Source organism: Triplophysa dalaica, chromosome 24 (genome assembly GCF_015846415.1).
Source record: "Triplophysa dalaica isolate WHDGS20190420 chromosome 24, ASM1584641v1, whole genome shotgun sequence".
Lineage (NCBI taxonomy): Eukaryota > Metazoa > Chordata > Actinopteri > Cypriniformes > Nemacheilidae > Triplophysa > Triplophysa dalaica.
Genome location: NC_079565.1, coordinates 1551737 through 1576534, shown reverse-complemented (window position 1 = coordinate 1576534; position 24798 = coordinate 1551737). Strand labels below are relative to the sequence as shown.

At 45.1% G+C, this 24798-nt stretch overlaps 2 protein-coding genes across 7 annotated transcripts in view; both read right to left on the bottom strand.

The window, feature by feature from the left end:
- Positions 1-1895, bottom strand: part of LOC130414044 (stonustoxin subunit beta-like) — a 51133-nt gene extending 49238 nt beyond the window's left edge. For 2 of the 4 annotated variants that reach the window (XM_056739667.1, XM_056739669.1), the window contains exon 1: positions 1747-1882. The gene's annotated coding sequence lies outside the window, so the exon portion shown is untranslated. Of the gene's footprint in view, positions 1-666; positions 799-1746 lie in introns of all 4 variants that reach the window. The other 2 variants (XM_056739670.1, XM_056739668.1) reach the window with 2 other exon arrangements.
- Positions 1896-10963: 9068 nt separating this feature from the next.
- The window catches only part of LOC130414018 (stonustoxin subunit beta-like), a 54312-nt gene continuing 40477 nt past the window's right edge, over positions 10964-24798 (bottom strand). For all 3 annotated transcript variants that reach the window (XM_056739619.1, XM_056739621.1, XM_056739620.1), the window contains one exon: positions 10964-14696. In XM_056739619.1, coding sequence (XP_056595597.1) covers positions 13929-14696 — 768 coding nt within the window. In that variant the 3' untranslated portion in view covers positions 10964-13928. The remainder of the gene's footprint in view (positions 14697-24798) is intronic.

The following is a 24798-nucleotide window of genomic DNA, read 5'->3' as shown; positions in this document are numbered from 1 at the left end:
GTCTTAAGCAAAAGCTAATAGCGTTCAAGTGTGAGCTTTGAACGAGATGGTTGAATGTACTGAACGAATACGCCCTTCACTGAAGGAACGAGCCGGTATTTTTAGTCTGAACGAGAGAGATCTATTAGAGTACAGTACTGTCTTTCTGTCCTGGTCATTTACTTACTGCTATTAGCAAAACATTGTTGATGTAGGTATAGATCTAGAGACCGCATTTATAAATGTGTCAATTATAAGGAACAAAAGCATATTGTTTGAATCGGTCTGCTGTCTAAATGATTTCTGTCGTGAGACCTGTTAGGCAAGGCAAGGCAAGTTTATTTATAAAGCACATTTCATACACAAGTGCAATTCAAAAGTGCTTTACATAAAATGATTGACAGAAAGAAATAAAACGTATTTTAAAATGCAAATTATTTAAGATGACAAATACTTTAGAGTTTAAGAAACAATAAAACAGCAATAAAATTGATTAAAAAATGACCGTGTTAGACATGTGGCTATTAAGAGGATTTTTCCAGATAAGGGTTGCTTAGGAAGAATATCTATAATCCGTTTATTAAATAAAAATATATCAGGAAAGGTTTTAAGGTTAAAGAATCGTTAACTAGTTTAAAGTAGGCTTGGTACATGATTTTAGGGGGAAAAAATAGAACTAATGGTTACCTTGTTTTCTGCAGTGAATGTTTTATAATAAAAGCAGTTATTGCACTTTTTGCCTGTAGAAACTGAAGAAGAATGGTAGTCAATGGGGGGCAAAATCTGTCTGGTTATAGGCATTCTTCCAAATATCGTTCTCTGTGTTAATCAGAACAAAGAAATGTATTCAGATTTGCAACAACTTGATGGCAGGTGAATGATGACAGAATTTTCCTTTTTGGGTGAAGTATCCCTTTAACAAGGTTGTTTGGAAAGTCAGCCAAATTTGTAAATCATTCTTTCTAAAGATCTCTTAATTAAAGTAACTCTGTATGAATACTGTAGCAATATTTCAAAAATAAAACAATTCACTTGAATGCATACAACAAAATTAAAATAAATTATGAATAACTTTTGCACTTTAAATAAACTCTTATGAAAATGAACCATGATGGTTTTACAATAGTCTAACTATGATTTAGGTAAAACCGTCTTATGTTAACATGTTGTGTTTAATTTTTACAAGGATCCTCCCATTCCCAGTTCTTTTGACATCAACACTGTGGCATAGTTCCACTTTAAAGATTCATAAAAATATATTTTCTATTATGTATAAGAGCATGGTGAGGAATATAAAACAATAAAAAGACCCAAAACAATTTGCCCATCGTTCAACATTTTGATTCAGTTCTAAATCTTTGGTTTGTCTTGTTGTTTTGTATTAATATTTGTGTAGGGTTGATCAGGAAACAGGAAGCTTTTTGACATCCGTTGTGTTCTTCTTGCGAAGCACAAGACATACAATAAACCATTCTTTTATTAGTATTTTTTTGTTAAATTATTTAATTGGATTATTTCTTTAATAGTTCGTTTCAGCACGTAATATTGTGTCTTATTAAATGACATTAGACAAAATGTAAAGCTGAACCTAAAGGACAAGCTTTCAAAAGGAGACACTTCCGTGTTCAGAAGCGCGATCTAATCGCCCTCAATAAATTACTGTAGACTTTTCAATCTGCTCGGCCATATATAGTTTGTTTGAACATCACACATTTTTCTACTGATATGATCATTAAAGATTTTAAGCATGATGTGTAATTGACTCACCTTCTTCAGACCTCTCTTCTCGTCTGTCGCAAAGGACCTGAAATCTGCTTATATTTACTTAAAACACGATGTCGCAAAAAGTTGTCAGTTCTTCTTTCACTTTCCCATTGCCACCAGACACACCTCCAAATCTCGTGCGCGTGACCGTGAGTCACACACCGAACACGCCCAATCGATGTTAGTGGAAATTCTGTGAAAAAGAACAGTTTAAAAATGATTAATGTGTGAAGCAGATCTTATCATGTTTGGCTATGATTTAAAGAAAATTAAATGAATCTAAACTGTTCTGAGGTGGAGCTGCAGCCCGTTTGAGAGAACAAACAGCGACATCTACTGGTAGCAGGTAGCTAGATCTGCGTAACAAAATCAATGACAAATGACTCTGGTCGAGCCTTAGAGGCTGAGAAGATCATTTGGGAAATGAACGGCATTCAAGCCCAGGGCCGTGCAGAGACCTTTAAGGGGGCAGGTGCGAACAGTAAAAAAGAGGCAGATGGAACAAGGCATTAAACAGGGCTGTGCTCTTAACATAAATACTGTTTATTGTGACCATTAACTTGCAGATATACGTATCAATACAGAGGTTTCTGTTTTGATAAATCAGCCAATGCTGTCAAGCAGTTTATAAAAAGAAACATAACATAAAAAACATTCCTATTAATAACTAGATAAGAAATTGACGTGTATAAAGTTGTTCAAACCTTAAGGTTTTTTCTCTCCGTTATACAGAATAATAAAGAACAGCTCTGTAGGACATGGTCACTATTAAAAAATAAACATGGGTAAGAAGAAAAAGGTAGATAGCACACTGACCCAACCTCTTGGAGGGTGGGAAGATGCTTTCACAGGCATACGCCCCCTTAGATGCCAGTCCTACATGTCGCCACGCAAGACGTGGGCTAACATCGGTTTACGCGAAGGTTGTTAACCCTTGCGAAGGTGTTTGCCCAGGACCCAGTGCGCCAGCCTCTGTTTGGAGACAGCCTTCCCCTTCTGCTGTCCTCCAACAGACACGGAGCTGGTCAGAGCTTCAGAGCTCTGCGTGCGGTCCAGCACGTACTGGACACAACACTGATCGGGTTGGGTCTTCCTCCCTTATCGGGAGCGCCTGCAAGTTCACCACTTGGCCCCGGAGGGAGTAGTGGGAACTTCTTGGGCACGCATCCGGGCCTGGGTCTCAAGATAACGTGAGAGTTACCAGGGCCGAATTTAAGGCAATCCGGGGACACGGAGGATGCTCGGTGGTCCCCAACCCTCTTGAAGGAAGTGGGCGCCATCTGTGGCGGAGGGTCCCCGGAGGGAAGATTGGTCTCGCCTTTGTACCTGCCTGGCGGGACAACGACACGGACTGTCGGTTTGAGAGTGGTGACAGCTGTCGTATGTGTACGACCTCACACCTCGCCAGGGTGTGATGTCGGTTCGCCGAGCACAGTCCAGTGGAGTGTGCGATCGGCTGCAAGTCCATCCGGGGAGAACGGAAAAACTCTGCGAGTAAGTGGGCGCCAGGCCCTGAAAAGGCCCGATGTTGTTCTCCCTGGGGTCTTCCCGTCAGTGTCCCTTCTCGCAAGAAGGTTGCTGACAGGGTGGAGGTTTCCCCCTCGACCTCTGCTTCCGGGGTGCCACCTGTGGGGAGACAGGAACCGGAGCCGATGTCGAAGGGGTCCTGGGTTGTATGGAAGCAGACGTCACACGGGATCTCGGAGGCCTCTAGGCGGCCGAGTCGCGGCGTGAAAAAATGTGGTAAATTGCCACTGTCTGCTTCACCGTCAAAAACTGCTGAGCGCAGTCCTCGACGGCGTTACCAACAACCCACCCTGCGAGATGGGTGCCGTCAAGAAAGCGGACTTTCTTGGTGTCACTCTTCTGCACAAGGTATAGCCGGGGATGTCTCTCCTAGACCACTACCGTGGACATCGTCCGACCCAGGGACCGTGCCGCCACCTTGGCGCCCGCAGAGCGCTGTCAGTGGCGGCACGGATATCCTGCATTTTACCCGTGTCGGCCTTACCCTCGTGGAGCTCTCTCAACGCCCTGGCCTGGCGGACCTGCAGGATGGCCATGGCGTAGAGAGGAGGCAGCCTGGCCCGCGGCATCGCAAGCTTTTGACAACAGTGATGCCGAAGTCTTTCGTGCTTTGGACAGTAGGCGTGGCCGATTCCCCCCAGGTGGTAGCCGTCCGCTACGTTCCACCCGGGGGATCTCGACATAGTCCTTCGCTGCCCCACCATCGAGGGAAGTAAGGGAGGCAGAGCTGGTTTCACTGGAACGGTCCGTGAGTTGAGTGTTCCAAGTTTACACAGCTCCTCATGCACCTCCGGGAAAAACATGGCACCCGGGGTGGGGCGTGGTTTGCACCACGCTCAGACCTCAGGAACCACGTATCCCCGGGTTAGCATAAATGACATCACTTCTGCTTCCTCCTAACTCGACCGCTGGGGGTGGAGCTTGTATTCGTCAGACGCGGATGCCAGCCTCCCTCCGATGCTGCGAGCGACATCTGATCTACGTCACACATCGTTTCCGAGTGTGTGTGTGAGGATCCGGACGGTATGCCACCGCCGGTTAGGGAACGTTCAGAAGAGCGAATCGGAGTGCAATCGGCCCGTGAGCACTTGGCTGGCGGGTTTATGTTCGCAGAGTTCCCCATATCACTAACGCTGCTAACGTGGGTGGTCATCGGGGCCATAGCCACAGATGTCACAGCCCAGGTAACAGACAAAATGGTGGCTGGTTCCCATAGGAAGACAGCCACCCGTGACCGCAACTTCTGAATGACAATCTGCCCGCAGTGCTATATTGACGACATCCTCATCTACTTGGAATCCCTAGAGGAACACATTGAACATGTACAAACTGTTCTCAAACTTATAATTTGCCATCAATTGTATGTGGAGGCTGAGAAATGTGAATTTTTCCAAATCTCAGTATCATTCCTTGGATCCCTAATCAGCCCTGAAGGAGTGGCTATGGATGATCACAAGGTCCAAGCAATGTTACAACGGCCTCATCCTTAGAACCTCAAGGAGCTCCAGTGTTTTGGGGATTAGCTAATTTCTACATTCGCAACTTCAGCACTATCGCTGCACCAGAGGAAACGACAAATCGTTCGTATGGTCAGAAACTGCCGATCAAGCTTTCAGCAAGTTGAAAGTACGATTCACCACTGCACCAATCCTGCATCATCCCAACCCGGAACTAACTTTTGTGTTGGATGTGGATGCTTCTAATCTAGGCATTGGGGGTATTCTCTCTCAATGTCAAGGCAAAGAATCTAAACTATTCCAATGCGCTTATTTCTCACGCAAACTCTCCCCCACAGAACAAAAACTATGACGTTGGGAATCGGGAACTTCTGGCCATGAAGGCACTTTTTGAGGAGTGAAGGCACTGGCTGGAGGGAACACAACATCGTTTAAGGTACTCTCTGACCATCGTAACTTGGAGTATTTACGCTCCGCAAAGAGGCTAAACCCCAGACAGGCACGATGGGCATTGTTTTTTGTCCGGTTTCAATTTACAATCACTTACAGCCCAGGCTCTTAGAACAGCAAGGCAGATGCGCTCTCTCGACAATTTGACCACACACCGTACAATACCAATCCTGAATCCATAATTCCACAATCTATCACTGTAGCTTAAGTACAATGGGACATCATGACGGAGATCTCCCAGGCCCACATTCAACACCCACCCCTCAGAATTGTCCCTCTAATCTGACATTCATTCCTCCCTGAAAAGGTCACGAGATAGGTTCATGTATTTTCCAGTTCGGGTCATCCAGGCATCGCTACTACCACTCAACTAGTCAAGAACCAATTTTGGTGGCAAAATATGCAGAAGGATATAGAGACTCTGTCTAGTCATTGAAGTCTTTGTCTTGCCCAGGTTGTTTCTTCATACTTTATTAGTTATTATTTATAGTTATTCTTTCGATTGGGACCTGCAGTCACACAGAGTCTCACGCCGGCGGGGTTCGTGGATCTCACGGACACAAAATTGTCAGTTCTGATCTTTAGTCAGAGCTCGCCTAGTAAACTAGTATCATTAAGTCTGGTTGCTACATGCTTGCTCAGAAAAATAGCAATAGTTATTTTAGTCACGATCATGCAACTTGGTAAGCCAGGTGATCGGTGGAAATCTGTAACGTGAGTTATAGTAATGCCCCATTTATAATACAAATTCTAGTATAAACTAGTCCATCCTATCCTGACATATTGATTTTGCGGTAACAAAACAGGCTCCTTTTAATCTACTGGTTATAACACTCTGGAGATTTTTTAATATATCAATAATAACAGTTTATCATACCAGGCAGGTACAACATCAATTACAATCATAGAATGCACACAAAGAAATACAAAGATAAAAACTTAATAAACAAAGATTAACAACATAGTATAAGAATAAAATAATACCACAAATTTTATCATACCTGACAAAATCTAAACTTACATTTAGTCATAAAGCTGACGCTTTTCAAAGCCTACCACAGTGTAGAGAGCCAAGTTTACAGTTACATATTTATTTTAGATATTCTACTGTATTCTACTGATATTCTACAATATTCTACTGTTGAAGAGTCTAGCCGACGGAACACACAGAGTTACTGATCAGGAGACAAAGTTTGACACAGACAACAAGTGCTTGTTCAATCAGAGTCCAATGTTTATTATTTAGGACAAATACTTATAAGCTTGTAACAGGAGACGTCATATAAAACCACAAGTTTGGAAAATCAGACTTTCTGTTTAGTCTTAATTCTGTTTAGATCAGATATGATCACAAAGATGTATTCAATAGATATCTATCATTACAATAATCAAAACAATTGTCCCTTGACATCATTAGGAACCTTGGGATGGCAACAACAGTTGCCTATATCAGCATATGACACAGCATATGACACAAAAACACATGATTCAACGTTCAACAAGGTTAAACAACAAGACACTAAGGCACCTATTATGTGAATAGAAGTTAATACTACTAGGAATGAATATATATGAAATAAGAATGAATATATATGATTTGAGATCATATATAAACACAGATGCAATATTTGTAGAGGACAGGACGAAATCCAGATTCTCACAATGGCCACTTTCAGACCAACGGTCTTACAAGCAGTCCTGTGTCCCCTTAAAGAACAAACTATAGAAATTAATACTACTAGGAATGAATATATATGAAATAAGAATGAATATATATGATTTGAGAATGAATATATATGATTTGAATTAATATGAATGAATATATATGATTTGAGAATGAATATGTATGTATATGATATAAGAACTTTGTATTAAACGCAGATGCAATATTTGTAGAGGACAGGACGAAATCCAGATTCTCACAATGGCCACTTTCAGACCAACGGTCTTACAAGCAGTCCTGTGTCCCCTTAAAGAACAAACTATTGATTAGGGAAAAAGGGGTTAATACAAAATCTTTAATAAAAGGATGGTTTCAGTTGCGTATTTTTTTTGTGGATTTCTGGTTTGCAAGCTGCTCTTTGAGGTAAAAGATCAATCAGATTAATTTGTAATAAAAACATAACAGAACCAATCATCTTCAATCAAAACAAAAACATAAACATAATTATGTCTACTCTTCATCTTCTACCGTTCCAATCTCAATTACCGAATCGTCAAGCCCTATATCTCCTTCCATTTCATTGTCACGTTCATCAACATTTCTTGGTTCTTCTATCACCAGTATTGGTTCTGGTTCTAACTCATATGTCAGAACATAATCATTATCATCCTCGTCCGTCTCGCTGTTACCATCAAATGTGGATCCCCAAGTTTGATTCTGATCTTTCGGACGATAACCTTTACATGTGCGTGCAACCAGCGTAACCTGGTTGACGTCAGTCGTTTCACTTGCTAACATCATTCGATAGGTTCCTTTGGTTGTAAAGGAAGTAACAGATCTTTTAACACATCCGACCACACACTGCAACATGCATGGCAAAAATAGTCACAAGGCTAAAATGGTTATAACCACTGGAATTACTGTACCGGTTATCCAATATCCCCATCCCCCTGTTAGGCTGTCCAACCACTGAAACCAGGTTGCATCTACTGGTGTGGGTTCACAAACTGATTCTCTCATGTGCTTCACAACGTCAGTGATATCTCTGCATACTCTGGAATTGAAAAACAACAAGATACTCCTGACATTTTGCACACTCCGCCTTTCTCTGCTGTTAATATATCCAAAGCAAGTTTATGTTGCACGACGGCAACTCTCGTTTTCTTTAATTCGATGGAGATTAAGTTTAAAGCTTGTGCTGTGTCGTTTTCCAGAGAAAGAACTTGCCATGCCAGACCATTGATTTTGTTCAGAGCAACCGTAGTACCGATTCCTGTAAACAAATCTGCAATGGTCCAACCCACATTTTCCCAAGGAGTAGTCCATGGATCACTAATCAAGTGGCCTGCATAATAATTAGGCAGTTTCGTTTCCCTTTTCTGTCTATTCAAAGATGTGGTCAGATTTTTCTTTTCCATTATGCTAGTTCCTGTGGACAAAATAGCAGCATAACAACAACCTTTCAATTCCCCTATATCTAAATGGTAATATGCAGTTTCACCACAAACCCACACCATTCCTGGTGCACTATCTAAGTTTGAAAAGTTGCCTGCTCTCCTGTAGATAACAACTTCACTCTGGAAGCGTGTATCCACTGTGGCTGGTAGTCCGTCAGAACTCCTGTCCGTGTGACGGCAATCACAGTCACTGGTCACTGTTCCGTGGTACTTTGGTTCTCCAACCTTTGTTGGCTTCAGAATCCTCACAAAGACTTTTTGTCCTGGAACAAAGTTATGAGTAGGCTGCTCTGAGGGAAGAGCAAGGCACAAAGAAACATCAGCACATATAGAATTTAACTTTTCGACTAGTGAAGTCACATAGTCCTCCTGGATCACCTGTAGATCAGAAAGAGAAGAAATACCAGACCGACCTTTGACCCACGGTGTCGGGAAAGGTCTACCCATTAGTACCTCGAACGGCGACAATTTTGTCGTGGAAGATGGAATCATTCTTATTTCTGCCAATACTGCGGGCAACAAATCAACCCACTTTCTTCCTGTTTCGAGCTTTTGTCAGTCGTGTTTTCAGTGTTCGATTCACGACTGCTGCACTTTACGGATGGTAAGGAATATTAAAATGCCAATCAATCGACAACGCTTTTGCTAAGAGCTGTGTTACTTTTGACGTGAACCTGTTCGCGTTGTCCGATTCTCTGATGACTGGTCTAATATCTCCTTCGTTAAGATTTTTACCACTGTTTTGGCGTCCTCTTTTGCCCATGGAAATGCTTCAGGCCACTTTGAGAATCGATCAACAATTACCTAAAGATATTTTAGATTTCCTATCAGCGGCTTGTGCGTAAAATCAATTTGTAAATGTTGAAAAGGAGCTTCCGGATGTGTCAATGCATCGTGCTTAGCTGATTTGTGCGGATTTACCTGAGCACATGTTAAGCATGCATCCAAATTAGTTTCGTTGTTTTATGAACATAGGCAATGCAATACAATTGATTAATTGCTTGAACTACTTTTGCACAACTGGTGTGAGATAACCCATGGTAATGTCTAATTAGGATAGTTAATCCTAATTTCGGTAGTGCTATTCTACCCTGTCCATCTCTAATAATCCCTTCCTTATTAGAAGTGCAATCCCTTTTGCTCCAATGCTCTAAGTCTCCCTCTGTTGGTTGACTGCAGGAATTTGATATCAATGTCAGGTACATTCGTTGTGTGCACTGTCATTGCTACCTGTGTTTCATTTTTTTGGATGAAATGGTGATTTAATCTGAGCTTGGGCTGCTGCCTTTGCGGCCTCATCAGCCTTTCTGTTGCCTATAGCCCGTTCATCGTCCCCAGAAGCATGACCCTTCACCTTTACTATGGCCACTTCGAGTGGACGCTGAACTGCTTCAGTCAACTGTCCTATCAAATTTGAATGTGCTATTGGCTATCCATCAGCAGTTTTGAAACTTCTTGCTTCCCACATTTTTGCGTAATGGTGCAGAACACTCCACGCATACTTCTGTGTAAATTGTTACTCTCTTTCCTGTCATCAGCTCACAGGCCCGTATTAATGCTACCAACTCTGCTGCTTGTGCTGAATTGTAGTCTAAAGCAAAAGCTTCTTTTACCTCGCCTGAATCGGAAACCACAGCATAGCCACAGAGGTAGACACCGTCAGAGGGCTTTAAACAAGACCCATCAACATAAATGTGTTCTCCCCCATCTAGGGAACTGTTGGAATGTAAAATTCTCAGGTCCCTTCTCTAAACAATATTCTACTGTTGAAGAGTCTAGCCGACGGAACACACAGAGTTACTGATCAGGAGACAAAGTTTGACACAGACAACAAGTGCTTGTTCAATCAGAGTCCAATGTTTATTATTTAGGACAAATACTTATAAGCTTGTAACAGGAGGCGTCATATAAAACCACAAGTGTGGAAAATCACCAGACTTTCTGTTAAGTCTTAATTCCTCCTGCACAATCAGATATAATCACAAAGATGTATTCAATAGACATCTATCATTACAATAATCAAAACAATTGTCCCTTGACATCATTAGGAACCTTGGGATGGCAACAACAGTTGCCTATATCAGCATATGACACAGCATATGACACAAAAACACATGATTCAACGTTCAACGAGGTTAAACAACAAGACACTAAGGCACCTATTATGTGAATAGAAGTTAATACTACTAGGAATGAATATATATGAAATAAGAATGAATATATATGATTTGAGAATGAATATATATGATTTGAATTAATATGAATGAATATATATGATTTGAGAATGAATATGTATGTATATGATATAAGAACTTTGTATTAAACACAGATGCAATATTTTTAGAGGACAGGACGAAATCCAGATTCTCACAAGTAGAAAAGATATAGAAATCAGAAATGATCGGTCAGGTGCTGATGGAAGGGATGTGTTTTCAGCCGATTCTTAAAGATGGTGCCATCCCATAAAGGTAAAAAATCTCTCTCGCGCACCTTCTCCGGATCTGTTCCACCTATGTGGAATGATCTGCCCGCTGCTACAAGATCTGCAGATTCTGTAGCCATCTTTAAGAAACGCCTGAAAACACATCTCTTCCGCCATCATCTGACTGATCTGTTCTGACTCTTTTCTTCTCTACTCTTTTCTTCTCTACTCAACTAAAAATGAATATGAATGAGTGAATGGTTACGTATATTGTGTTAGGCTATATGAGACTAGTCTTCATTTTAATTGCACTTATGCTATTGTTGTACTTATGCTGTCCTAATTGCTTCCATTACCTACCCCACTTGTAAGTCCCTTTGGATAAAAGCGTCTGCTAAATGACTAAATGTAAATGTAAATGTAGAATCTGCTGATCTTGTATAAGCAGGTAGATCATTCAATTTTCTCGTAACTGAAGAAAGCATCAAATGAGATCTCAATCTATCTGTAAACAGGATTTGATGAGAAAATCACACCTCTTAGAGGAGTGCAGGTTATGTCCTAGAGTTGTAAAGCTCTAATATACTCTTTGTTAAGTTTGAAAGTTTTTTACCCATCGCACCATAACCTTTAAAACAATACCAAACATGAATCATCAAAACTTCATACTATGACAATATATGATATGCACAGTATGAAATGTATAAGCATTTCCCCGGTGATCCGGGCCTGAAGAGATGAAGGGGAGAGGTGTGATAGGAATATTTGGTTCAGTTCTTGGGCATCAACAACCCCTGAGGGGAGGAGAGGATATCGTTCCTCAGGATCTAGCAACAAATGGGGTTTTATTGTTTGGTGTCCAAGCATCACAAACGACCTTAGTTCTTAGGACTTTTCCAACTGCCTTACATAAGGAGTTCTGAAACCATTTTGTGTCCAGCCAGGGAGATGGCATGTGAAGATGGCTCTTCTGTCTGGCGTAGTTTGAGTCCGTGTAGATAAGGAGTTATTTGATGCTGTGAGTTTAGGCAATCTGGCAGGTGATCAGGATGGCTGCCAATTCCGCCCACTGTGATGACTGTGGTCCCAGGTTGAAGTGTTTGGGTGGGCAAGGTTTGTTGTTTACATTTAGGCATTTGACATTTACATTTAGGCATTTGGCAGACGCTTTTATCCAAAGCGAATTACATTGGTTTATCCTATACATTTTACATAGGTATTTGCAATTCTGTGGGATCGAACTCACAACCTTGCATTGTTAACGCAATGCTCTTACCACTGAGCTACAGGAAAGCTTTTACCCACAATATACCTTCTCCAGCCTTTAGGGTACCCTGGTGGTTGTATGAGTATCCATTGACGTAGACCGTTGGCATGCCTTGGCATACATTTTCTTCAAAGTACCTGTGACAGGTGAATTATTGCAGCTGGGTTTCCTCTGTCTCCAACATTGTAGTTGGTGTGGCATCAGAGCAGCTATGACATGCAGCAAGTCCATTGCTCAGTTGGTCCAGGACGATGTCTATCTCCTTTAGGTGGTCGGCAACATGTCGTACTCTCCATGAGGATGTCATCTTCGTAGATGAGGTTGACTCTCACTCTGGCATCTGGGCACGCTTTGTTGGAAAATGTTGAATTCGGCTTGTGAGTTGGCATAACCACAGAGGCACCGTGTGAAGGTGTTTCGGTTTCCAAAGGTGAAGGCCATTTTGTGTTGATCTTCCGTGTGCACCGGTACAGTCCAGAAACCTGAGGCTACATCAAGCGTACAGAAGATAAGAGCTCCCCTTATCCTGGGGATCTATTGTTCCAGCTGAGTCATCTGCCATTGTGACAAATGTTGATTTAGTTTTCTGTAGTCAATTATTGGTCACCACTTGCCATTGGGTTAAAGGACGGGCCAGATGGGTGCTGAGAAGTGGGTGTTGCAGGGCCGGATGACACCTTTTCCAGCATAGAGTCGACGATCTCCTGTTCTGGCTCATTTGAAGCAGTGGGGATTTTGTACTGCCGGACGAATCTGGGGGGAGCATTTGTGTGCGAGGGAATTCGTACCATATGAAGGTTAGTGGGGCGACAATCTTAAGAGTCTTTTTCAAATGACGCTTTGTACTTGTTGAAGTTTTCGAAGGCCTTCTCCGTCCTGTATGGCATCTGCATCCTTCAGGATTTGTTGAACTTGTGCCTCTAATCCCGGGTAAGGCTCCTCCATCGTTGCGTCATCTGTCTTGTTGACCGTTACAGGAGGGATGATTCCATCTACTTCAAGATGGGTTGGCTACAGACAGTGTACACTGAAAGATAGTCTTTGGTCAGTTTGGTCCTGAACACCTGTTCTTTGGCCATTGGCATGACAGAGGTGATGTAGATCATCTGGAAGGGTGCTGTGAAAGCTGTGTTATCTAAACTCCCCCGGTGGGATGGGACCAATGACTGGTATGGTGAATTCAAAATCATGGAAATCTTGCCTCATTAACCATTCAACACGGTAGTCCTTAGGAAGTTTAATAGGTGTAGCTGTGCAGTAATTGAACAGGATGTAAACTGCACGGGATGTAACTTTAGAGAGGGGTGTGGCTTCCAGTGTGAGGCCAAGCTCCACACATTCCACTGATGGCTGGAAGTAGGCTAGTGTGTGGTTGAGGGTTTTGCCACACCGCATGTTGAGCTGCAGTTGTAAGTTCATTCACCAGGGTACAGACTTCTGGGATGGTCTGACCTGTTGCAAGGTGTATGTGGTTGACAGGGCCCACAAGGGGTTGTGAAGTCAATGGGCCCCACACCACATCATTAATAGTGTCTATTTGAGCTGGGGGACGAACTAGGATGTCTGCCCCAATATGGATATCATGTGGCGAGTCCTGAAGAACAAGGAAGTAGTGGGTTAAGGACCGGCTATTCCATTTCAAGTTGAAAGTGCAGATGCCACTGACAGGTGGGAGTCCAATGGGAATCGTGTGCTCTTGACAACAAAGGGAATGTCTGGGTCCTCAGCTGGTTGTAGGGTGCAGAGTGAAGTCCCTGATCTACTTGATCGACGATGGACTGAACTGTATTGGCTTGTTCTGGGAGATCGGCGCATTTTGGGCTTCTAAGTCTTTTGGTGTCAGGGAGGTTGGCTCAGAGATTTTGGGGCCGTGGGCAGTGATCTGGCAATTGTCTTTAGGAGGAGGGCATCCGGAAGGTTTGTTGATTTCAGCCACTCATACTTACAAGTAGCCTGGCTTATACTTTTTGTTAAGCTTGTTAGGCCTTTTTGACCCAGCTCCTTTATGGTCCCTGAATTGTCCTGCTCTGGAGGCTTGATCTTGACACGGGGGTCTTGTGGTGTATTGATCTGGTGACGGTTCGGGTTGGTGTCTCCTAGGTTGGGGACTATGTTCAAATGCAACACTGGACCTTGGGTTGTCCGACGAGCCTGCCTTGGTATATTGCCTATTGATGGATCCTGATCCTGATGGAGGATTGGGTCGAGCACAAGTGAAGTCACGCCCCTCCATTCTGGCAGGAATGTCCCTTGTGGGGTAACAGCATGTTTCTTGCTGGCTTGTCAAGGACCTCAGTGACTCTTGGACCCTGGCGGTAGATGGGCTACGAGCTCCCAATTTCTTGTATGGTGCTTGGCTGGTAGGTCTGTTCAAGATTGGCTGGATACGTTCATGCACCTGGCTCCTACAAGCCTCCTGATCCGGAAGCTTTGATGCTTCTGTCTGTTGCTCGAGGAGGGTGACGTTTCCATCTTTCTGCTTCAACCGGACGATGAGGTTGAGGGCGAGGGCCCGGTAGACCTCGACCAGCTCCTTTTGGTTGTAGCTCTGGGTCATCAACTGTATCAAGTGTTCATCCAGCTGCTCAGGGCTCAGGTCATGTAGGTCCTTGGTCGCCTTGGGCAGGATGGCATCACTCCCTGAGCTCCGCCAAGCCTCTACCTCATCCAAGATTTTGGCAGGTCTAGATGATCCGGATATTCTGGAGCACTGGAAAAGAAGAGCACAAAGGGCTCATTTAAGTCCTTAGAAGTTTAGTGAGCTCTATTACACTTATATGTCATGTGTTGTGCAGCTAACTGGGGTACAAAAACAGTGGCGCTACTTGAACACCTATTTATCCTGGCAGTGAATTGGCAGGATGTTGTAGTTGTGTGAGTGTGTGTGTGGACACAGGGAAAAAGTAAAAGTGTTGATGGGTGGAAACTAAGATGTTGTTTTAATGACGTGGGTAGTTTACTTCCTCAACACATTACTGAGAATTACCTGATAGCTTATGCAGATTCAGTCTTAAACTAACTAAAAGTAAAACAGGACAGGATTAAAATAACAATAATAAAACCAGAATAGAGCGATAGCTGAGGGAAAAGAGAGAGTTCTTTACTTAGCTCAGCTAGTTGCCAACACTAGGGTTGTGACGGGCTTGCAGGTAGGGGGCACTATGGTGTCATAAAGCCTAGGGAGGTTGCTAAGCTAAAAACAGCAGGAACAAACTGAACAGTTTACTAAACGGGTCCTTTTCGTTAGCTCAGTGGTAAGAGCATTCCGTTTACGACTAAAAATCGTGGGGTCGATCCCAGGGGATTTGTATTGGATAATGCAATGTAAGTCGCTTTGGATAAAAGCGTCTGCCAAATGCATAAATGTAAACTAGTCGGAGTTGTCAAGGGCGAACCCCATCTGTCGGTTCGACACAACGTCTCAATCCCTCCATTAGGGAACTGAGGTTACATCTGTAACCAAGACGTTAACAGTGACTGGGGCTTCCTGGATAGGACCTCAAATGCTGTTTCGGCGCAGCAACCTCACCATTCATTCATAAAAAGAGCGAGTTTGAGTTTTGCTCAGCGCGCATTACACACAAATGCGAACACAACTGAACTGATACTGGGCTTTTCTCACAAACAACATTTAAAACTACCCGCGCATCGGGAAAACTATGAATACGCATAGAGTAAAATACGTAAAAATAATAGTGATTAACCGTACCTATTTTATACACTTGACCTGATGCAGCAGAATTAATAATAGCGACAAACTAAATACTCTCGTCAAGCGAGTGATCAGCAGAGCGTATATCAACACAACACTCTTAGTGTAGACAGTACTACTTCAGATACATGAAACACATGAAACGTAAAAGCAGTAAAGAAATGAAAGAAATAGACAAAGCACATAGTGTCAGTATTACATCAGCTATTCATCATCTGCATTAACCATTAAAGCGTACGTAACATGACATCATGAAAATGACGTTTCATGCAGTCTGTTATGTTGCCGTGTTTGAAAGTAAGCGGTCTGCCAAGTTGTAAATCCGAAGGTGAATAAAGAACGAAGTTATTTGCTTGTAAAAATGGGAGTCGACTCTGAATCACACAAACGAGTCGTGGACGCATATCTACGTCACTATACATAAACGTGTTGCTGAGACTCCCGGGAAAACTTATGTCTCCTCCCCCAAACACTGTCGCACGTTCATGATGCATGTGTATCATGTCTAGAGTCTGTGTTCTACGGTGTGAAACTAAGTCCGTCTTATTTCAGCTACCTAAGCAAGAATATCTGAGGGAAAAATGGTTACAATTCATTTTTCAAAGAATACCGAAGGAGTATAACCCCAGGGTTGTACAGTGTGCGCGTCATTTCACCGATGATTGCTTTGACAATCTTGGCCCGTTCAGTGCAGGATATGTGAAACGACTATCCTTGAGAGAGGGGGCAATACCAACTCTATTTGGACCTGTTAGCTCCACCGAGTCCCAACCTGTAAGTGTGACTTTTGATATTTGTCTGAACTTAAAGAAATATTTTCGCACCTTATGTCTGTGTTTAGCTACTGCATATGACGCTAACATTAGCATGTAGCGTTATTTCTGGTGTGTTGCAGTTTGTTTATCTTGCTATCTTCTTCCTCGTCAGACTCGGCTCAAACTGGTACGGTAAAATCGCCGCCATCTCTATCTACACATATATATAAAGACATCGAACCACATGTGACCCGTAATCCTGTAATGATGGTAGGCGTTCCATTTGCAACAAATGATGAACGTGTTTGACCAATCACAACAGACTACACCATCTGACCAATCACATGACACAAGGTTACCGGGTAGGAGGGGCCTAGACGGGTGAATCGCGGAACGAATCATTTGAGAGTCAGTCCAGAAGTGGGGTACGAATAACTGCATATAATCACGAGATTAAAGTGTTTTTACACATTGTATGTAGATAAACTTGTTGTTGGACACTCCATTACCCAAAGTAGGGCCTAAAAAAACATATATGTTACCTACTCTTTAAGTACAAACTCCTTATTTAAAATGGGCAAGTTTAAATGCAGATATTTATAAATAGACACTTGCATTGGCTTCTTGAGTGTGCTGAGAGAATTTCTTCTGCACGTGAAAAAGGGTTTTCAGAGTTCTAATGGTTTCAAAGCAAGCAGGTGAGTCTGTCGGATTCTTTCTTAGGACTGGATAGGCTGACGAAGGCAGAACGAATTTAGCCGAAGCAAACTGCCGGAAGAAGCTGTCTCCAAGGAGAGAGACAGGTCTCGAGAGGTGAACGACCACAAGAGCGCTTACACGAGATGAGCAAACAAGCTCATCTCATGTTTCTTTTCATTTGATTTGATATCCGCAACCTCCTGTCATGGAGTATGAAGACCAAGGAGGAGGAAGTGGAACATACTACCAGACTTAATAATCTTAATTAAAAATATATATATAAAAATGTATATTTCCTTATAAACCTTTATACATATGTATATTCAACAACCTTAAATTCTGTGTAACAAACATGTTACTAACTGCGTAAAAACCCTCTAAGTAACCTTAATGAAATAGGGTATATTTTAGATTCTTTCTGTGCACATAATTCTTTAATTGTAAGTTAGACTTTCAATTCTTTAAGATCTTCAACAAGTTGAGCTCTCTCACTACTATATACCTCACAATGTAGTAACACATTCTCCACTGTTTCTGTCACCCCACAGTACTCACACCTGCTGACACTGCTTCTTCCAAAGGTAAACACCTGTTCTTATCGTTCTTTATGCGTTTCAATTGGAGATCCACACAAGGCATTCTGTACAACCAAGGGGGTTTTATTAATGTTACTTCCGTATTTCTCATGAAAATACAATCTATACCTATATCCTTTTGCATCTTTATCACCATTCAACCCAAAGCTATTAAAACTGGTATACTCATGCTCCCAACATTCTCTTAACACATCCTTAACTTTAGGAGTACGTCTTGGTAACGTCTGTAACCTCAGTTCCCTGATGGAGGGAACGAGACGTTGTTTCGAACCAACAGATGGGGTTCGCCCTTGAGAACCCATCAAGTCTGACTAGTTTTAGAAAGGGCCTATGAAATTGGCGAATGAAATTTTCATGCCGGGCTCCTACTCCGGATGTCTGGTATAAAAGGAGGCCGGCGTGCCTCATTCATTCACCTTGTGTTCTGAGGAGCCTGAGAGCCTCTCATGACTGCTGCAGCAGGAACGCCTCCGTACTTTGGGTAGAGGTCACAGTTTCGCGAGAGCTTTGGGCTGACACGCCCAGGCCTGTAACAGTCGCTTCGCTAGAGATTGTGACGCGATACAGCGCTGTGGCTTTTTCCATAGGTAACCCCATCTGTCGTTCTCGACACAACGTCGAGAGACCGACAGAAAGGGAACGTCTTGGTTAAGTATGTACCCTCAGTTCCCTGATGGAGGGAATGAGACGTTGTGTCCCTTATGCCACAAACACGTATCGTATTCTGCTGCAATCGTGAGATTCTCTCAGGCTATTCAGAACAAAAGGTAAATTAATGCTGCATTAATGCTTTCATTTGCCAAATTTCATTGGCCTTTTCTATAGTAGTTAGAGTTGATTGGTTCTCAAGGGCGAACCCCACCTGTCGTTCTCGACACAATGTCTCGTTTGCTCCATCATGGAACTGAGGTTACATAGCCAAGACGTTATCTCTATTGACATCCTTAAGCTCCATTTGTTAGCCCACTTCTCCACTTCTTTGATTTCTTTCTGCATACAGCTTACCACATGTGCCATATTTCTTCCTCTTTTCCACAAAGCACTGTCATCTGCATACAGAGATCTACTAATACCTTGTCCAACTTTTGAAAATATTCCATAAATCATGATATTAAATAATACTGGGCTACACACACTACCATGTGGTGTTCCATTATCAATAGTATAAACTCCCTATAGTCGCTCGCATTAAATTCAAGACTCTGCTCCTGGCCTACAAGACCACCACTGGTTTAGGCACCACCTTATCTTCACTCATTAATGCAGACATATGTACCCGCCAGATCCCTACGCTCTGCAAACGAACGGCCTCTTGTGGTGCCATCCCATAAAGGTAAAAAATCTCTCTTTCGCACCTTCTCCGGATCTGTTCCACCTATGTGGAATGACCTGCCTGCTGCTACAAGATCTGCAGATTCTGTATCCATCTTTAAGAAACGCCTGAAAACACATCTCTTCCGCCAACATCTGACTGATCTGTTCTGACTCAACTCTCTTCTCTACTCTTTTCTTCTCTACTCTTAAAAAAAAAAAGGAATGAATGAATGAATGATTCTGTATACTGTGTTGGGCTATATGTACCTTCTTTTTGATTGCACTTATGCTTTTGTTGTACTTATGCTGTCCTAATTGCTTCCATTACCTACCCCACTTGTAAGTCGCTTTGGATAAAAGCGTCTGCTAAAGGACTAAATGTAAATGTAAATGTAATGTAAGTCTTGGAATAGCTTGTCCCAACCCCCACTTGAATAGTCTGATTGAGTAAAAAATCCATTATATAATTATACATTTTCCCCCTGAATGCCTATCCTATCTAACTTTATTAAAAACCCCTCTCTTCATGGCATGTCATAAGCCTTGTCCACATCAAAGAACAATTCACGAGTTCACCTGAGCAGATAATGAAGATAGCAGGGGTAGTAAAAGTATGCGTGTTTGGCGTGCTGTCCGGGGGGCAGGTTCCGAGCTCTCCGATTCATCCGATCCCGGAACGCTCCCGCCCCCCAATAGGGGCGAGTGCGCCGAGCTCGGAAACGGCCGAACCCAGAACTCACCCCCCGGAGTTCTGCTATCGACATGAGCTCAAGTAGAGGAGCCGGGGAGGTGGTGGGATGTGTAATCCTTTGAGATGGCTTCAGGTAAGAATCTTGGTCTACTTAAGTGCTGGTTCGCTTGAGCTGATAGGTTGGAGTCTATGATTGCTGATTGCGAACCAGCCGGTCTTAATTATATGCTCTGGCTTCTCCGGAACTTTGTTAATCTATAATTATCCATTAACGTCATTTCAGGAGTTCACCTGAGCAGATAATGAAGATAGCAGGGGTAGTAAAAGTATGCGTGTTTGGCGTGCTGTCCGGGGGGCAGGTTCCGAGCTCGCCGATTCCATCCGATCCCGGAACGCTCCCGCCCCTAATAGGGGCGAGTGCGCCAAGCTCGGAAACGGCCGAACCCAGAACTCACCCCCCAAAGTGCAAGGATATGAGTTGGACAGCAGCCAGGTAGCACATACTCCCTAAAAAACAAACCGCTGAGAGAAAGGCTTCCTGGATGGTGGCTTGCGGTCGCCATGGGCTGAGGGGTCGTGTAGGTCCTGATGAAGCAGATGTTGTCATGTCCTCTGGAAGTGAATTTCGAGGGAGTTCTTCTGTGATCGTGAATTGGGATCATGTTCCTGGGGCGAAACGAAGGTGGAAGGTTGGCTAGCTTCGGCAGGCTGACTTTTGCCTGTCTGCTGTGGCAGAACATTGGTTGGGAGCACGGGCCTCTGTGGAGTTGTTCTCTGCGGCGAAACAAGCTTCCTGATGCCAGGCGTCTGCTGAAGCAGAGAATGGTTTGAAAGCACGGGCCTCTGCTGGGCGGTCGCTGTGGCGACGCTGGCTTTGAGGATGAAAGGTGTTTGCTGAGGCAGAGCGTGAGTAGGAAGCAATGGTCCCTGCGGGGTATTTGTTGCAGGTATGTTAGCTTTGAAATGTGTGACATCTGCTGCGGCAGAGTGAGGATTGGAAACCCGGGGTGGTCACTGCGGTGACTCTGGCTTCCTTGTACGGATGGGGTGGAACACGTTCTGCTGCGGCAGAGAAATTTTGAAGCAATGGGCCCCTGTTTGGGCATTTGCTGCAGCAAAGTTACCTTCGAAATGCATGGCGTCAGAGCAAGAGTTGGAACCACAGGCCCCTGCAGGGGCAGTCGCTGCGTGATTCTGGCATGAGCATGCATGGCCTGTGAATGGGAAAGGAAACATGGCCTCTGTGGAAATGGACTCTGCGGTGAAGCAAGCTTCCTGATGAAAGACGTCTGCTGTGGCCGAGCATCGTTGTCATTGCGGCGATGCTGGCTCTGAGGATGAATGGTGTCTGCTGGGCATGGGTGGGAAGCAATGGGCCCCCGTGGGGGTATTCGCAGCAGCGATGCTGGCTTCGAAATGCATGTCGGCTGCTGAAGCAGAGCATGGTTTGAAAGACCGGGGCAGTCACTGCGGTGACTCCGGCTTCTGGCATGGGTGGGGGTTTTGGAACACGTTCTGCTGCGGCAGAGAGAAGTATAGATCGATGTGCCCCTGTGGTGGTGTTCGCTGACGCGATGCTGTCTACGTGCTTTTTGACGTTAACTGCTGTAGAGCCATTGTTGGAACCCGGGAGTGATCACTGCGGTGACACTGGCTTGTAGCTTGGGTGCGGGTGTGGGACACGTTCTGCTGCGGCAGAGAGAAGTTTTGAAGCCATGGTCCCCTTCTGGTGTTGGGGGGGGGGGGTGGGGGGGAGTTTGAAGCAATGGCTCCAAGTAATGGGGGGAAACACATTCTGCTGCGGCAGAGAGAAGTATGAAGCACGGGCCCCTGCGGGGGCGGTCGCTGCGGCGATACTGGCTTCGAGGAGGTGATAGGAAAGTGATTGTGACTGCGCTGCAGAACACGGAAAGAAGCACGGGCCCCTGCGGGGGCGGTCGCTGCTGCGATACTGGCTTCGAAGAGGTGATTGTAAGGGATGGAAAGTGTTTTGTGACTGCGCTGCAGAACACGGAAAGAAGCACGGGCCCCTGCGGGGGCGGGTCGCTGCGGCGATACTGGCTTCGAGGAGGTGATAGGAAAGTGGTGACGGCAGAGTAAGGGAGGAAGCACGATACTTCCGGGAAGAGGTGAGGGAAACATGCAGGGATTCGATTTTAAGTGGAGGAGAGACGTTCTGCTGCGGCAGAGTGAGGGATGAAGCTCGGGCCCCTGCGGGGGCGGTCGCGTGGTGCGATACTGGCTTCGAGGAGGTGATTGGAAGGGATGGAAAGTGATTGTGACTGCGCTGCAGACACGGAAAGAAGCACGGGCCCCTGCGGTGGCGGTCGCTGCTGCGATACTGGCTTCGAAGAGGTGATTGTAAGGGATGGAAAGTGTTTTGTGACTGCGCTGCAGAACACGGAAAGCACGGGCCCCTGCGGGGGCGGGTCGCTGCGGCGATACTGGCTTCGAGGAGGTGATAGGAAAGTGGTGACGGCAGAGTAAGGGAGGAAGCACGATACTTCCGGGAAGAGGTGAGGGAAACATGCAGGGATTCGATTTTAGGTGGAGGAGAGACGTTCTGCTGCGGCAGAGTGAGGGATGAAGCTCGGGCCCCTGCGGGGGCGGTCGCATGGTGCGATACTGGCTTCGAGGAGGTGATTGGAAGGGATGGAAAGTGATTGTGACTGCGCTGCAGAACACGGAAAGAAGCACGGGCCCCTGCGGGGCGGTCGCTGCTGCGATACTGGCTTCGAAGAGGTGATTGTAAGGGATGGAAAGTGTTTTGTGACTGCGCTGCAGAACACGGAAAGAAGCACGGGCCCCTGCGGGGGCGGTCGCTGCGGCGATACTGGCTTCGAGGAGGTGATAGGAAAGTGGTGACGGCAGAGTAAGGGAGGAAGCACGATACTTCCGGGAAGAGGTGAGGGAAACATGCAGGGATTCGATTTTAAGTGGAGGAGAGACGTTCTGCTGCGGCAGAGTGAGGGATGAAGCTCGGGCCCCTGCGGGGGCGGTCGCGTGGTGCGATACTGGCTTCGAGGAGGTGATTGGAATGGATGGAAAGTGATTGTGACTGCGCTGCAGAACACGGAAAGAAGCACGGGCCCTGGGGGGGCGGTCGCTGCGGCGATACTGGCTTCGAGGAGGTGATAGGAAAGTGATTGAGACTGCTGCTGCAGAGTGAGGGAGGAAGCACAATACTTCCAGGAAGAGGTGAGGGAGACATGCAGGGATTCAATGAATGAGAGAAAGACATTCTGCTATGGGAGAACGTGAAAGGGTGGGTAGCATGGAGTGAATTTGTCTCTGGTGCGGGGAGGCGCATTGGTGATGCCTCATCTAGGGGGTGATGCTTGAAGGGTGGATGCAGGCTGATGCTTGACGAGGTGGGTGAGGAGGGTCCGGTGTGTTTTCCTGATGTGGGCACGGTCGGTCCTGATGTAGTTCTTGAATGCGTCGGACGACCAGCGGCCGAGTGTTTGGATCTGTGATTTTGTAAGGCCTTTTTGGGCGGCCGTAGTTGCAGCGCCGATGCGGAAGGAATGGGTGGAAAATTGATCCGCCGGAATGCCCGATTGTGATAAGACCAGTTTAAGGTGTTTTTGAACCCAAAAACGTGATGCAGGGTGATTTGAATCGTCCACAAAGAGAGGGTCAGATGGAGATGAGGCCTGTGATGTCCTGGAGTGGAGGTATGCTGCTAATGTTTGGAACGGCTGGATCGGTGAAGGGAGTTTGGAGATGTAAATTGGATGACCACGTCTGGCCTGGTCTGTCTTGCTCTGCTTGATGAAGTATGAGATGGTTTCATGATCGATTATGGACAAATCAGCGATGGAAGGGTGAGCTGAAGGATTGAAGTGAGATGTAGTGGTGAATTCTGAACCTCTGAGAAAACCAAAAAACGCCAGGATGAACATGGTATCGAGGGGTGCGTGCGGTGTGCTTTGTGTGGTAGCTTCTTCGAAGAGTGGAGATGCATTTTGTTAGGATCTCTAATGTGATGGGTTGCCTGGCGTCTCGAGGAGGAGGTTGGGTTCTTTGGATGCCCTTGAGGAGCAGGGATGTCTGAGGACTTTCTATGGCTGGGGAAGGTGAATTGTGCATCAGTTTGTGAAAAAATTGGATCCCGCTCAAGTAACCTTTGATTGAGCTGGCTTTGAGATGTTTCGTGTTGAGGAAGGATATGAATGACATGATGGAGAGGAGGGAAGAATCCGGGAAGGGGATGTTGTATGAGAGGTGAAACGTTTTGAAGTTCCTCCAAGGCGTGAGGTATGTCCGTTGGGTCCTGTGAGAAACGGCATGGATGATTGAGTTTCTGGAGGCTGTTAGCAAGGTATTTAGAGGATGATTTAGTTGAATATTAAGGCCGAAAGGGGAGGGACCGGAGTTGGTGATTGGTCTGCCTCTGGTGCAAGCAGCCTGAATTTCTGCTAAAATCTGCGTCCTGATGCTTTTAGAGACTGGAGGAGGTTCCAGAACCGGAGCGTTTAAAGGCATCGGAGAGGGGACAACAGTCCCCAAAGAATGCTGAGACGTTGCCTGAGTTGCAGAGATGAGGGTAGTTGTGGCTTCCGCTGGAGCGGCCAACTGGTGCTTCCTCAGGCCGGTGACGGCATCCTGGCAAGCGCCGGCTGTTAGTAGTGGATCCGCTGGCCATGAGGCGGGTGCTTGGGTAGGTGGAGGAGTGATGTTTAGCGGGTAAACGGACCGGACAGTGCTGTTTCAGGCCAGCTCAAGCTGTGCTGGCGGTTGCCGTGTGAGGGAGCGGGAAATGTCCCGTCTGCCACCAACTGGCATCGACAATGGCTAACCTGGAGCGCAGCCTAGGCTAGCCGACTTGTGGAATGCTCATGTATCTTTAAGTTGATGTGCGCACTGTGTGGTAAAAAAAAACAATGAATTATTTCAGAGGTAACATTGTGACTGCGTTGCGATTCCAAGATGCGGTTGTGTTCAGGTTGGCAGACGAGATACCATAGAGATCTTGCGTTTAAGCAACTGGTAAATATGCTGGTGCGTGCCCTTGTTGTGTAGCTTAACCCTGCAGTTTGTAA